General features: G+C 33.6%; 1 protein-coding gene across 47 annotated transcripts in view; it reads right to left on the reverse strand.

Annotated features, from left to right (window-relative positions):
• Positions 1–16,596, reverse strand: part of RIMS2 (regulating synaptic membrane exocytosis 2) — a 780,681-nt gene that overhangs the window by 304,214 nt on the left and 459,871 nt on the right. For all 47 annotated transcript variants that reach the window (XM_074267248.1, XM_074267268.1, XM_074267279.1 and 44 more), the window contains one exon: positions 10,706–10,862. In XM_074267248.1, the coding sequence (XP_074123349.1) occupies positions 10,706–10,862 (157 nt within the window). The remainder of the gene's footprint in view (positions 1–10,705; positions 10,863–16,596) is intronic.

Below are 16,596 nucleotides of genomic sequence, written 5' to 3' on the forward strand. Positions count from 1 at the left end.
GATGAAATAGTGGTCATATAAGCTTTGGGAGACTGTCAAGCTTCTTGGATAAGACCTATAATCATTCAAAAGATTTTGGCTAACATGCATACATACATACATACATATATACACAAACACACACATGCACACAAGCATACCAAAATGGATAAAAAATACTTACTGTCTAGGTTGAATAGTCAAGTGACATGATGGGAAAAGTAGTGGAATTAGAGTTAGAAAGTCCTGAGTTTAAAAACTGTCTCAGACACTTTTCTAAGTATGTAACATTGGGCAAATCACTTAACTGCTTTCAGATTCAGTTTTCTGATCAATGAAATGAGGATAACAGTACCAATCTTTAGGAATTTTAGGGAAAATAAATAACATATGTGAGGCTCTACATCAATATAATTATTATTATAATTGTTAGTATTATTACATTCAGATAGATGAAGAAACTATAGATTATATGCATTTCTCTATTTATCTATCTGCTCCCTTTTATTTTTATAGAAGAGAAGTAACCCTACTGCTTCTCATGATGTGTGGTTTCTAAGTTTTTCAAAGATTAGAATATTCTATAAATTCAGAATATTTGTGATTGTGGAGACTTATTCTAAATAAAATGGGAGAGAAGGTAGTTAGAGGGACCTAGCACTCTTACTTGAATAATAATAATAGTTCACATTTTTATAACATTTTAAATTAAAAGATATTTTATTAATTGATTGAGATAGTTCATGCCTCAAGTGTTTGTATTATTACTTTTTTCCTCTTACACAGTGCTTAAGATAGTGGGTTGCAAATAATAGGTCACAGTTCTATGAGACTCCAAGATCCTTGAGAGCAGGGACTAATTTTTGACTATGAAATGAGGGAAATAAGAAAGTGCTTATGAAAAAGTCTATATAGTTCCAAAAGGGATTATGTCAAAAATGTGGTTTTGGGAAAGTAATTTATTTTTCTAAGTTTTTTTAATCTATAAAATGGACATAATAATTCCTACATTCATTATCCAAACAGAACTACTATGAAGAAAACACATTATAAACAAAGTATTATATTTGTTGGAGCTTTAGAGTTATGTATCACTCTTTTGTTCACATTTCTTCAGTAAATATGACTTAAAGAATAATGTTTATACTCTGTAACCTGACATTTGATGTAATTACCTATGTGCTTTTAATTATCACACTATGCAGATGATTCTCAGATCTATTTCTCCAGCTCTAATGTCTCTATTAATTTCTAGTCTCGCATAATTAACTATATATTTAACCTAGAAATTCTACATACATCTATATACATCTAAAAATGTCTGAAATCATGTCTGAAATTAAACTCATTACCTTTTCCCTGATATCATCTTTTTTTTTTTTAACTTCCTGTTACTGTTAAGAGTACTACCACCTATATGGATATTATGGAATATTATTGTTCTGTAAGAAATGACCAACAGGATGATTTCAGAAAGGCCTGGAGAGACTTACATGAACTGATGCTGAGTGAAATGAGCAGAACCAGGAGATCATTATACACTTCAACAACAATACTATATGATGATCAATTCTGATGGACGAGGCCCTCTCCACCAATGAGATGAACCAAATCAGTTCCAACAGAGTAGTAGTGAACTGAACCAGCTACACTCAGCGAAAGAACTCTGGGAGTTGACTATGAACCACTAACTAGAATTCCCAATCCCTATATTTTTGTCTGTCTACATTTTTGATTTCCTTCACAGGCCAATTGTACACTGTTTCAAAGTCCGATTCTTTTTGTACAGCAAAATAACTGTTTGGACATGTATACATATATTGTATTTAACTTATACTTTAACATATTTAACATGTATTGTTCAACCTGGCCTCTGGGGGAAGGGGCAAGGGGAAGGAGGGGAAAAGTTGAAACAAAAGGTTTTGCAATTGTCAATGCTGGAAAATTACCTATACATAAAATTTTTTTGTAAAAATTAATTTAATTAATTAATAAAAAAGAAAATAAATTGTGAAGACAGAAGAAAATATATAATGAAGATTTAAGTAAAAGATATAATCATACCATATTTTGGCCATTTTGATCATCTTTTGTAATTTTTTAAAGAAGAGAAATAAGATTGGAAAACTTTTCATTACTGCCAATGGTGTGTGCTGATAATATTTAATGCTATTTCATGCCAAATGTCAAAATAAAACCCAATATCCCAACTTTTTTGTCAACAGAAAGGAGAATTAAAAAGACTCAAGATAAAAAAGAGTATTAACACCCACCTAAACTAGGAAGTTAACCTCAACTTTTCACAATTTCTCACCCTCCATATCCAGCTAGTGGCCAGGGCTTGGAAACTTGACCTTTTGCAGCATCTCTCCAATATGCCTCCTATCTCCTCTGATATTTTCAATATTCACATGTAGTCCCACATCACCTCATCTGTAGACTAGTACAGCAGTCAGCTGTTGATTCTATGTCTCACATCTTTCCCTCTCCAGTCTATATTGCACTCAACTAACTAATTTTGCTAAAGTCCAATTATGACTCTCTACTCAAGAAATTATAATTGTTCCTATTATTTCTATAATAAAAATAAAATCCTCAATTTGATTTTCAGAGTCCTTTATTACCTGGCTCCTTCCTAACTTTCCAAGCTTTTTTAGACTACCTATCCTCCATGTCAGCAATCTAGAAAGATAAGTTTCTTTGCAGTTTCTTGCACAAACATGTTGTCTTCAAGCATTTTCAGTGGCTATTCCTTACACCTAAAATATTCTCTCTTCTTATTTATATCTTTTGTTTCCTGTGAACTTTCAAATGTCTGCCAAAGTCTTACCTTCTGTACTGTCCCATTCCTCCCTAATATTAATGTGTTTTTTATGAGATTATTTCCAATTTATCCTGTACATATCCTATTTGGACATATTTGTTTGCATTTTTTTCTCCTCCATTACAATGTATGTTCCTTGTAAACAGGGACTATTTTTCTTTTTTGTTTAATTTTTTTTTCTTGCTATTCTACATAATCCACTGCTTAGCACAATGGCTGACACATTTGCTGATGTTTCGTCAGTTCAGTTGTCTTCATCTCTGTAACCCCATTGGAGATTTTCTTAGCAAAGATACTTGAGTGGTTTACCAATTCCTTCTCCAATCTATTTTACAGGTGAGGAAATGAGACAAACAGGGTTAAGTGCCTGCCCAGCTTAATACAATTTGAACTCAAGAAATTGAGTCTCCCTAACCACAAGCCCACCTCTCTCTCTGCTGAGCCACCTAGCTGCTTCATTTGATATCCAGTATGTACTTAATAAATACTTGCTGATTTGACTTGATTATCTTGTAAATTGGATGGAACCAGCCTCAAACCTATAGGCAGCCAGAGCCAAGCAGTGCAGGCTAAAGACAGGGCAGGTAGAAATCAAAGAGAAGTTTAATTTCAAAGTGAAAGAAATGGCTGGAAGACAAGGATATGTGAGCCAGGACACTGTTCCTACTAGGGGGGACCCACTTTAGTGTGGGGAGATCCCAATACTTATATCTATAATTGCTCAGTGAGCTGAAATCCTTATAATGAGGATTAACAGCAAAAATGTAACAATTTTGGTTCATAGCAGAATTTCATGACCAGAATATGGGTACTTGTCCAATGCTTGTTCAAGTTCAGAGAACACCTGGTGATGATCAAAGCAATTCAACAATTATATAATTTTTGCCAGAGGGTAAGATCATCCAGAGGGTGAGCACAAAGCATTGTTGTCATGCCAAGCTCAGGGCACAGTTTGCATGCTGTGCAACCTCTGGAAAATTGGGTGTCTCCTAATATCTTGACTTTTATTTTCATTAATCAAAACATTATTGCATTGTTTGAGCCTAACCCTATGTGACTGGGAAACTAGACCCTCTCTTTGTGTTGTTTAGAGACTCTTAATCAACTTATGTTATGCTGACCAACATCCATAAATCAAAGATTGATAGAGTTTTCTCACAATTTTCAATCCATATGTCTTCTAAGGGCCCCTACCATATCATTCTGACTACTTCCACAGTTGTCAAAATTGTGGGTATGGGCTCCTGGATCATCTGAAGAAAGCCCCTGCTTTCATGTAGTCAGCAGAACCCCCTCAAGATTCATCTAATATGGACCCAGAAGCAGGGAATGAAACAGCTGTCCCAAGATTCTGGAAAAGGGCTGAGTATCCTGTCCTCTTCCCTTATGTTATGTGTACAGTTACCATGGCCCTGATTCAAGCACGAGTTCATATTTTCTTCCTCTACATTTTTGCCCTTCCTCCCTTCTTTTCTATTTGCAAGCCAACAATACTTTGACAATATCTCTTCAACTCAACATCTGGCCTTGGCCTAATTGGGTTCTCATGGCATTTTAGCTTATACTTGCTTCTCCTTTATTGGCCAGAAGAGCAAAGGGTTTTTTTTCAGACCCTCCCCCTCCCTTTGACCAAAAGAGGCAAATGTCATGATATTAGAATACACCCAATTTTCCAGAACTATGTCTCAGCAAGCAAGCTGTGCCTTGAGTTTGGCATAACAATAACGCTTTGTATTCACCATGTGGATGATTTCACTCTCTGGAAAAATCATATAATTATTGTGTTGCTAATCATCATAACAGATATAATAATAATGAAAAAGTTTAAAATGTTGAGAGAATTTCCAAAATGTGACAGAGATATGATATAAGCACATGCTTTTAGAAAAATGCTACTAATAAACTTACTCAAGCTATCACAAACCTTCAATTTGTAAAAAATGCAATACCTTCAAAATACACTAAAATGAAGTATGCCTGTATACACATATACATACATAGTCATGTGTGTATGTTCATATATATATGTATATATATATATATTTGTTTAGAGATATTTACATGTTGTCTCCTCTATTAAAACTGTGAGCTCCAAAAGACCATGGACTTTTTTTACCTTTCTTTCTATTACTTTAGCCAATGGCATATGCTAGGTATTTAATAAATGTTTATTGACTGATTCTACCTTTCAAAATATTTACTTGTATATCAGTGGCTATCTCCAAGTCATTTTCACACATTATGGCTTAATTGATCCAACCTAATAATCAGTGGTTATTAAGCAATCAATATTTTAATTTTTAAATTAAAAATCAAATTATACTTTTATTTAATCAAATTATGTCATGATCTTGAGTAGATGCATATTTTAATGGCCTCTAGTAAGAAGATGTTATTAAGAGAACCCATTGCAACACAATGCCTTGTGTTATGTCTAACATGTTCCAAAATTACTACCGCATACTGGTAACTGGGTAATGGCAACAGCTGCCTCTTCAGTTCTTTGAGAGTAAAAGTTTTCATCTGCAGCCTGCCTCACTAAAGAAGCCTAAGTTATCTGTTCTCAGAGGATTGCTCCAATGAGTCATTTCCATTGAAGAGGATAGACTAACGTGCCAGATAAAAGTTTTTTAGGGGGTGGTTTGTCCCTTTAGTAACTTCCTGCCACTCAGCGGTTCAGAAAAAAAAGTGGGAGAATAGGAATAACATTTCTCAACATCTTGAATGTCTAAAAATGTAAAAATCTTTCAGTGGCCAAGTAGCCTAATAATGGAAAATGAGAGAAATATTATGCAATAAACTATATCAATATTTATATTCATATTTATCTGAATGTATACATATATATGCATAAACATACATATATAAATAAAACGTTGTAGCAACTATATGTTGTCCTTGGATTAGAGAAACTGTTACAATTTTGTCTGAATTATTACCTCAACCCTGGAGTTGTCTAAAAGGATTTCTTTCACAATTGTTTATTGTGAGATAATTTACTTATTTGTGAATAAATTTTTGAATAAAATTATTTAGTTATTTCCCCTTGTCTTTTACTCCAAGAATGTCTTATTCTGATAACAAATCCTACCAGTTACAGGGCAAAAATTTACCCAGAAGTCCCCCTTTCTCCCTTGAATGATTCTCACTTTTTATACCTCTCAGTCACATTTAAAGGGTGTTACTTAGCTATACTAGATTTTCACAGAATGTTACCAATTGACTGCACACTCTAAGCAAGCCTAAAAAACAATAAAAACTAAATCTGTACCATTGGAACTTGAAGCTGCTATCCACCATTTTTAGCATGCTTATATATTTCTTTTCTTTTAATGAGGCCTTTTATCTTTTACCCATAGTAATTGAACTCGCATTGATGAGTATGACTTTGCCAAGAGATCCCATTCTTCTTCATCAAAAGAATTTCTTAAAAATAACCTAAGAAGGAATCTTAGAAATGCAAATGTAAAGAAACAAGAACTTCTTATAGCTAATGGCAGATTCTCCTTATAAGCTCTTGTCTACTGTCAAAGATGAAAACTGGAATGATCACTATATCAAAGGAAAGATCATGAGAACTTCTCAGAATTCCTATCCAAAAAAAACTTCCTTTATTCTGCCACCATCCCTTTTTAATCTCAAGTTCTTATATAGAGAGGAAAAGACCTATCCAATTATCACCCCTTTCCAATAAAAAATAACTTTGAGACTGTTGTATTTTATGAAAATTGTCCCCTCATATTCCTATTAAATATGACACCTGCACCAACAAAAAAATAATTGACTGCCAAAGGAACTAAAATCAGAAGACAGATAGGTGTTGGGAAAACTACCCATAATCATAAATAAAATGACAATTATAGCTCATATGAATACAATACATTTTGTGCACCTAAAAGCCATTCAAAGCTAAAATGATCCTACTAAGAAAATGAGATCCAAGTTCTACAAGCCTCCTATGCTACCTTCCATCCATATTTAAGCACTATTTTACCTCCATTTTTAACCTACAGATTAAAACATAAAGCAGAATTGATGGAATATAAGAGGCTGATACCAAATTCCTATATGATTATCCTTAAATTTGTAAGCAGCCCCAATTTCTTCATTCTTAAACTTAATTTCTATAAAAAAGAAAAAAGTCTAAACTATTAAAATAAAAATTCAAACACAACTAATTAACTCCTGATACCCTTGACAATCACTGACAATGACTTATTTCATAGTAAATGACAGGGAATCTATCTTTTTTTGCATGGCAACTATTTCAAGTTAAGGATAACTATCTACTAGGGCAGTCTGAACATTTAAAATATTTTTAAATGTTCAGAAAAAATTTTTACACACAATATTTAATTTGCCTTGTTGCTAGTTTTATTCATTACTCTTGGTAAATGTATTTTCATTTTTTGAACCAATTTAAATGTGAGGTACAAGCATTCCCTCCACTACCATTTCCCCTTCTATTGTAAAGGCTCTTTTCTACACGTCTTTTATGTGAGATAATTTTTGCTCATTCTTCCTCTCCCTTCCCCCTTCTTCCAAGTTATACCTCTTTCTCACCTATTTTTTGCTACTTCATCTCAACAAAATTAACTCATTCCCAGGCCCTCTTTCTATGTAAGAATCCTTCTGGCTGCCTTATTAATTATAAAGATCTTAGAAGATAAAAGAATTATCCTCCCATATAGCAAGGTGCACAGTTTAACATTATTGAACCCTTTATGATTCCTTTATCTATGTTCATCTTTTCATACTTCTCTTATGTCTTATATTTGAAAGTAAAATTTTCTATTCAGCTCTGAGGTTTTCGTCTCGAATTCTTGAAAGTCCTCTATTTTATTAAATACGTTTATTTTTTCCATAGAAGGATTATACTCAGTTATGCTGGTCAGATTATTCTTGGTTGTAATTCTATCTCTTTTTGCTTTCCTGAATGTCAAATTCCAAGCCCTCTATTATTTTAATGTTGAAACTGCTAAATACTATATGATTTCAACTGTGGCTCCATGATATTTGAATGGTTTTTGGTATCTTGAAGTATTTTCTCTTTGACCTGAGAGCTCTGGAATTTGGCTCTACTATTGCTAGGAATTTTCATTTTGATATCTCTTTCAAGTGGTGATCAGGATACTTGGATATTAAGGACAGTTTTCCTTGATTACTTCATAAAATATGGTGTGTAGGTCCTTTCTTTGATCATGGCTTTCAAAGAAGTAGTGGTCAGACATGGCTTATTAGAAGATAGTTGACATGGAATAGTAAAAGGGAACAAATTGAAGAGTAGGATAAGAGGTGGGGAAAGGAAGATATTGAGTATTAGGATAAAGTGTTGAGGACTGGTCTTGTAGACACTATGAAGATAATGGACATTTCTTTGCAAAGAGGTGACATTTTCTAAGCCAGTAGTAATTTGTTGTGATGATGTGATAATAGTGATGTAACAACAAGTGCAGAAAATCACATTTCTGGATCACATTAAATTTTAGAAATCACATTCAACACAAGATGAATATGAATTAGCAGGAATCCAGGTGACAAAGTACATCAATTTCATTTTTATAGTTGTATTTGATGGTAGTTTAAAATTTGATTCAGAATTGACTAGAAATTAATTATTTGATTAAATGGTAAAATCGAATGCTACTTTTAGAAACAAGTTTTCAGAAAGAAAAGTAAAATCACATATTAAAGGAATAATACTATCTCAGGACAAAGCCATATGTTTGAAATCATGTTAATTTAAAGACCAGAACAGCTGTCCTTTCTTTGATATAATACTCTGTAAAGTGTTGTTGTCTCCAGAAGCTGCAGATCGCTCTCTGGGAGGGAGATCTGCTGTGTCAACTCAAATCTCTCGGACAGATTCTTCTTCCTATAGAGAACCGTTGTGTCCAGACAGTTGCCGTTAACTCTGGTCCAGAGTAGTGACTTCCCTCTTTTATCCTCCAGAGAATGGGCGTGGGATAATGCAAGGGCTTCTGGGAAAAATTACTTCAACCAATGAACTTGCTCCTCCTAAGCATGCAAGCTCTTCCCCAGGAATTCACAAGCAAAACTCCCAGTAAAGGCCGGAACTAGAGAATTGTCAAGTACCGATTTAGCACTTAGTAAGAACCTAACAAATAATACTGTTACAATTCAATTAATATTTTAAAAAATTCTCTCTCCTTGATCTATCTTCCAGGTCATTTGCTTTGATCAAAGGGGCATTTTGCATTTTCTTCTATTTTTCATTTTTTGATATTTTTGGTTACTTTTTGATGTTTGATGGAGTTAATAGCTTCTACTTGGCTTATTCTGTTTTAATTTTTAAAGAATTATTTTCTTCAATTAGTTTTTTTTAAACCTCTTTTTTCATTTGGCAAAATTTGTTCATTATGGTGTTATTGTTTTTTCAGTATTTTATGCTCATTTTACCAAGCTATTGTCTTTTAATAATTTTCTTTGCTTTCATTTCTTTTCCATAATTTTTCAACTATTCTTACTTAATGTTAAAAAAAATTTAGCTCTTCCATTGATTTTCTGGTGACCTTGTGTCAAATTCACATTATTCTTTGAGGCTTTGATTGTAGCTGTTTTGACTTCATTGTCTTCTGAATATGTGTTTTGATCTACCTTGTCACCACAGCAGCTTTTTATGGTCAAGATCTTTTTGTTGTTGTGGGGGTTGTTTGCTCATTTTTCCCAACCTATTTTTTAATGTTGGACTCTCCTCCTAGTTTAAAGAGAGGAAGAACTCTTTTTCAAGTTCCAAGTTTTTAAACATTGTTTTCAGGGCTAATTTTTGGGTTTTAGAAGTTTTAGGGGCTTTCAAGGTAGTCTGATCTGGAGAGAAGAATGGTCACTGGTCTCTGAATCAGCACACTAGTTAATCCTTAATCTAAAAGGTTCCCAGATCACTTGGGACTGCAATTAATACTGCATCTCAGTAGCTCTCCTCCCTTTGGATCAGAAATTACACTGTTCCTCAGCATTCCTGAACCCTTGGAGCTGAAAGTGACACTTCCTCTCCAGGTTTCATTCACTTTTGGCCAAAAAATGCCCCTCTTTGCCCTGAATCTATGACTCGGTGGATATAGGCAATGAATGGCCAGAATTTGGTCTTGTACTCAGTACTAACAAAAAGGTATCTCAAAATCTCTTTCTGACCAATTGTCAGGTCCCTTTACTCTCTCTGTTTTGAGTTTCCAAAGCTATCATTGCTTCTGTCACTACCATGTAATTTCACCAGTGGTGCTTCATTCACATGTACTTCAAGCCAACCTCTTTTCCTGTGTCACAAATACCTCTTTCCAACTTCCTATATTTTAAGGGGTTACAAACATGTCTCAATTGAACTTTTTGTTGGTTCTTGAAACTTCAGAATTCAGTTTTAAGCATTAGCAAAATTGTTTGAAGAGGAAATTTGGGAAAACTTAAGCCAGTGTTTCTATACTCCACCATCTTGGCTCCCCCCCCACCCCATTCCCAAGAAATCGCTCTATTAATTCTTCTATAATATAGTACTATTTCCATGAAGTATTTTTTACTCCAATTAACTAAATGCTGATAAGTTGTTTTTCATTTATCCTAATTTATTCTATCTGTCCTGGTTTCTATCATTTGCCTTTTAATTTTTTAGTACTATTTTTAGTAGATTCAGAACACTTCTGAAAGTGATCATTGTATCCACCTGCAATGTTTTTAATTTACTGGCTCTGAACCTAACCCTCATGATGTTAACAGATTTCTTAAGAGTATGAACTAGTTTGGGTTCTATTTAAAGAGTTCTTTTTTTCCTTCAAATAGCTATCTTCTTTTGTTATGTTTTATAGCATAATATGAAATCAGCTACCACAGAATTTATATCTTAATTTCATTTCATAACAGTAGAATTATAAAATATATAATATTACTTACCTTTGTGGAGGAGGGACACTAGGTGACCATGACCTAGTTCTTCCTATACTATCTACTCGGTGAGGGGACCCAGACTGTGAACAATGATTTGATGACATCACTTGTTCTGGCACTGACAATGTTGAACTCTGAAGGTCTCTTCCATTGTGTCGATAATCTATAGAGCATAAATATTGAGATTCAAGTAATTTATAAGCTTTTAAATTTTTTTTCCTAATTTAAGCAAGATACATTCACACTATGCTTTTAGATGGAACATATGAATAATAAGTGAGCAGTTATCAAATGTTACAAATCTTAATGATAAACATAATATGTGATATTTTTATATTATCTGGCTTTTCAAAATCACCTAAAACTTCATTGAATTATTATAACATTAAATACTGTGCTAGATTAAATTGAGATTTATAAATACCAAAATTTAGTCTCTCCCCTTCATACTCTGACAGTCTTGCAATTCAGTTCAAGTCTATTCAACAAACATTTATCCATTATACCATGCAAATCACTAAACTAGCTTCTGGAGATTCAAAGGAAAAAAAAAAAACAAAACAAAAGTCTCTTCCTATAAGATTCTTACATATATTATAAGGGTCTTATATTCAATTGGACAAATAAAACATTTGTTCAAGTATTTATAAAGAAATACAAAATGTTTTAAAGAGAGGGAGAGAATGTAAATAACTGGGGAAAAGAAAGGAATTAGTACAAACCCAAACACCTGAGAAGTACATTGAATAAAACTCGGAATTATATGTAACAGAAGTGAGGATGTGTATTTCAGACATGGGAGACCTGTTGTGCAAAGAAATGGAAATTTTTGTATGGGTAAGTAGAAGAAAAGTTTAACTGGAATGGTATAAAGAAAGAGGAAAGATAAATGACATATAGATTTTGTAGGTCTTTAATTTGGGAGCTGATGATTTTATATTTTATCCTACGGTCAACAGGGAATATTTCTTAGTGAACATGATATAAGCAAAGCTGTCATTCCATAAAAGACAAAAGAGATGAGAAACACAAAGAAACCTATAAGGCTATCACAAGATTTCAGGTAACAAGTGATAAGATAATAAATTAGAATAGAGATTACATAAATGGAAGAAGAGGAAAGATAAAAGAGATGTTGTGGGAGTAGGATAAGTAAAAGTAATTAATATAGTGTTGAGGTAGAGGAAAGGGACAAAAGTGACTAAGAAGTTGCACACATGGGTGACCAGAATGATTGTGATACCAACAGAAACAGGGAAATGAAGGATTGATTAGTTTGGGAAAAGATAATGAATTTTCTTTTTAAAATGTTGAGTGATATCCTGGGGAAAATGTCTAGCAAGCAGATGGTAATACTGTATTGGAATTCAATAGATTAAGACTAGATAAAGAAATCTGGAAGCCATATGTATACAGAAAGCAAACTTTTGAAAATTAATGAGATCATCAAGGCAGAAAATATAATGTTCACATGAGTAAACATATGTAAAACTCTCCCCAAACCTTAAAATATTATATAAAGATTATCTTCTGTTCCTATTCTGTACAATAACAATGATAACAAAGATAAGAGACTTTAGAACATTATCTTTGTGGGGAAAAAAAGCTTATCTCTGTGGATACCAACATCTCCCAGGAGAGGAAAGGACTATTCAGATAGATAGAAAATCGAGACGACAACACCTGGAAAAAAAACTAAGAAAATATCCAGAAAAGCGGGAACAAAATAGGTTCAAATGAGACAAAATTATGTGTTTTCAGAAGGAAGTAATAATCATATGATATTTGCGAGGAAATAGCTCAGCTTGTTTTTGTTTGCCTGGTAGAGCCCCTTTCATTCAAAACTCATTTCTCTCTTAAAAGAAAGAGCCATTTCCACTGACCCTTGTGTCTGGCATAATTCTTAACTGAGAAAGTAGAATGCACTCTCTAATCCTTAAAAGGGCAGACCAATGGGTATAGTGATTCTAGTATATAAACTGACGAGGCTGGAAAAACTGGCAATACTTAAATGTTATCTGCTCAAGGTTCTTTTCACAGAGCTCTCTACATTCATTTTTCTCCTTAGCGTCCTTTCTGGATAACTCATCTTTTTTTTTTTTTTTTTTTCCCCTAGTTGTTAATTGGAAAGTATGGCTACACCTAGGATAGGTAACCAATTAGTAATCCACTTCTTTTCTCAAATGATATGTGTATTTTAAATGATTTGCAAGTAATTTTCTGATGAATGTACATATTTGTTACTAAGCTAGAAATATCCTCAAAAGTTTATGTGATTTTTGCTTTCCTTTAAAATATTTCTTTCAAGTAAAATTATTCAGCAAGATTCAATTCACCAAGTATTTTAGCATTCAATGTCAAAAGATCCCAAAGTAAAGAGAACCCTAGAATCTAATAAATTTGGTAAAGAAAATGGGCAATACTTTTAACAACTCTTCTGGAATAAATAAGATAAATTGCAACAACAGGTATAAGTTAAACATAAGGTCACAGTAGAGCACATGTTACTGCCTTATAGAATGAATAAAAGATAGAGGCAGAAAACCAGAATAAGAAGTGAAGAGGAAGGCATGAAGAAAATAGCCATTGTTTTTCACCACTGGAAGTGGTGCTTCCTTGAAGCACAAGGAGAAGTAGGATTAAGCCAAGAGCATCTTTGATGGTGTAATATGAGTGTAATAGGATTTTGTCTGAGTCAGGGTTAATGCTTGAGGGGTTATTGGAGCCTATTTCATGGAGGAATAGGAGATGAACAATAATTAGTGCTATAATAATGAACAGGAGGATGAAGTGGAATGTGAAGAATCGTGTGAGAGTGGCTTTGTCTCCTGAAAATCCTCCTCAAATTCATTCTGCAAGGGTGGTGCTGATAGAGTGGATGGCTGATAGAAGGTTTGTGATTATGGAGGCACCTCAGAATGATATTTGACCTCAGAGGAGTACGTAACCTACAAATGCAGTGGTTATAACTGTTAAGAGGAGAATTACTTCGATATTTCATGGTTCTTGAGATCCATAGTAAATGCCATGGTCGACGTGTAAGAATAGGCATATGAAAAATATTGAGGCTCTGTTAGCATGGAGGTTGCAGATTAGTCAACCATGGTTGATGTCACGGCAGATGTGAGCCACTGACGAGAAGGCAATTAGGGCGTCAGAGGTATAGTGTATGGCAAGAAATAGGCCTGTTAGGATTTGGATAATTAGGCAGACGCCAAGTAAAGATTCAAAATTTCATCAGGCAGAAATGTTAAAAGGTGTAGGGAGATCAATGAATGAGTGGTTGATAATTTTTTATTAGTGGGTACATTTTAATAGGTTGGTCATTAGTTTTTGTAGTTGAATTATAATGGTTTTTTATGCCATAGGTTATGGTTAGAGTCCATACTAAAATTATAATGGAAATGATGGTAATTTTCTTATTGTCTTTGTTACTGATTTTTAGTTTGTTGCTTTTGCTTCTAAGCCTTCTCCTGTGTATGGGGGTTTAAGTCTTTTAGATAGTGGGGGTTTGGGTTGTGCAATTGTTATAAGTTTAAATAGTACTTTTTAGGCCTGATTGTTTTTAAAATTTATTTGGGGGTATACTAGTGATGTTTGGTTATACTGCAGCTATGGCTACTGAGGAGTTGAATGGGGAATACAGTGGCTTTTAATATGTTGTTGTACACTCTGTTAATAGAAGTAGTTTGGTACATGATATCGGGAGAGATTGAGGTTGTCACAGCTATTGAGTAGTTTCATTCGTTAGGTGATTATTGTGTGGGTCAGGATTGAAATGGGGTACCTTTGTTGTATGGCTGTTGGGGTAGGCTATAGTATTAATAGGTTGAATTTTGTTTATTACTATTCTGATTGTTTTGGAAGTTGTTTGAGGTTTATCATTACATGATTAATAGGGTTAGTACTATAGGGATCATAAAAAATAAGAAGCATGTTTTAATAAGTCCTTTTTGGGTGGAAGTAGAGGTAGATGATATGGAACTGTGAAAGTTGGCCTGACCTTTGGGTCCTGTTTTTTTGTATCAGCTTAGATCAATGAGTATGGTAGCCATGTGTTGGCCTATTTGTAGGTTTGCTAATGGGTTTAATTGGTGGAAAATGTGTGTAAAGTACCCTAGCATATTTGAGAAGTTGTATGTATGGATTAAGGATTTGTTTGGTATTTTATTTGTTAATAGGTTAAGTTCTGTGGCGATTAAGATTCCTAATATGGTTACAATTAGAGTGGAGAGTTTTGTAAGGATGGACATAGTTATTGGGATTATTGTGGTTGGAGGGATGTTTGATGTTAGTAGAAATCCTGTGTAGATATTACCCGAGGCAAGCCATATGATAGAGTTGATAAGGTCTGGGTTATTTTCATTTAGTGGGGATATAGGGAGGAGTCCAGGTTCTTTTAGGAAGGTGAAGTGGATTACTCATATACTGTAGACTGCTGTAAGTGTAGTAGTAATTAGGATGATAAATAGGGCTCAGATGTTTACATGTGATGAGTTTATAGCTTCCTTGAATCTATACAGTTGTGTAGATAATACAGATTTTTGAAGTAGAGAATTCCAATTCTCAATTTCTACAAAGAGAAAAGGATTGCAGAACAGGTAAGAGTAGATGGACTCAAGGGTCCATGTAGAAAAATTTACAGGAAGTAATAAAGTCCTCTTCATCTGATAGACAAAAGGAAAAGTTTTATGAAGATAAAGTGAATCTCAGGAAGGGCATCCTATTCGGGTGAGGAAAAAAGATCACAGAAATAAAGAATTTAGAGATAAAAGCCATTTCAGTAACTCATACCTGAACAGAAATCTCCAAAAGCCCAAACAGTTCTGCCCAGATTTTGTTTGAAGTTATCCAAAGAGTGGAATCCAAAGTGGTTGGGCATTCTCTGAATGCTAAGAATTTCTATGTGATAACAAGTTTAAATCTTATTTCTTTGCAACATCTCTTCAGTATTCCTACTTCTGCCTTCTGAAATCAAGGAGTCTAATAACTATTGTAAATGAAAATCATTCAAATACTTGAAGACAGTTAATAATTTCTCCCCTGAATAATATGTTCTTGAGTTGAATAATGTCAATTTTCTTCAACCTATCTTCATACAATATGTTTTCTATGTCTTTCATCAATTTGGATACCTTCCCAGTCACCACCTTATTGGTGTTCTACCTGACTGTAAGTAACCCTTTCTCCTTCCAGAAATGAAAACAACATTCTAGATGTGATCTGACCAAGAAGATTTCAACTTCATTTTTCTCTCCTAGTTTTTCTATAACATTTTCCATAAGTTTTATTTTATTTACATTATTTTTATTCTTTTATTTGACACATTTCTTGCTGTTTTAAGATGATGGAAGGAGAGGTGGCAGTAGAAAGAATCATTGATATCTATCTTGTTAAATGCTCTGTCACCTCAGATTCTGAAAACTATACCAGTGTAGCACAAGACTGTTAAGTCTTAGACCACTAGAGAAGTTTTGAGTAAATTTTGACAATAGAATATATGTCCTGTTAGAACTACTATAGCTAAATCTAGAGAGGCTGGTAACCAAACAAGATAAACTTTTCAAGATTCACAATTCATAAAGAATAAATAAAGGCAAGGGATCTTTTGTGGAATAGCTACTCACATGTATAGAACTGTAAATCTCTGCATTATTGAAACACATTTTATCTAACCCTAAACTTGTTTATGAATTTGAATGTTTGTGTGTGTATATGTACAATTTTTTGAATACAGCCCATTGTATAGAATTCAGTATGACTATAATAATAAATGCTCTTGATATTGGGTTTTATCAATATAGCCAAATTTCATAATAGTTGTGTTAGCTTTTATTTCACTTTGATGACTCATTAAACTTGCAATCCATTAAGATGCACACACACACATATATATA

Source organism: Sminthopsis crassicaudata, chromosome 1 (genome assembly GCF_048593235.1).
Source record: "Sminthopsis crassicaudata isolate SCR6 chromosome 1, ASM4859323v1, whole genome shotgun sequence".
Lineage (NCBI taxonomy): Eukaryota > Metazoa > Chordata > Mammalia > Dasyuromorphia > Dasyuridae > Sminthopsis > Sminthopsis crassicaudata.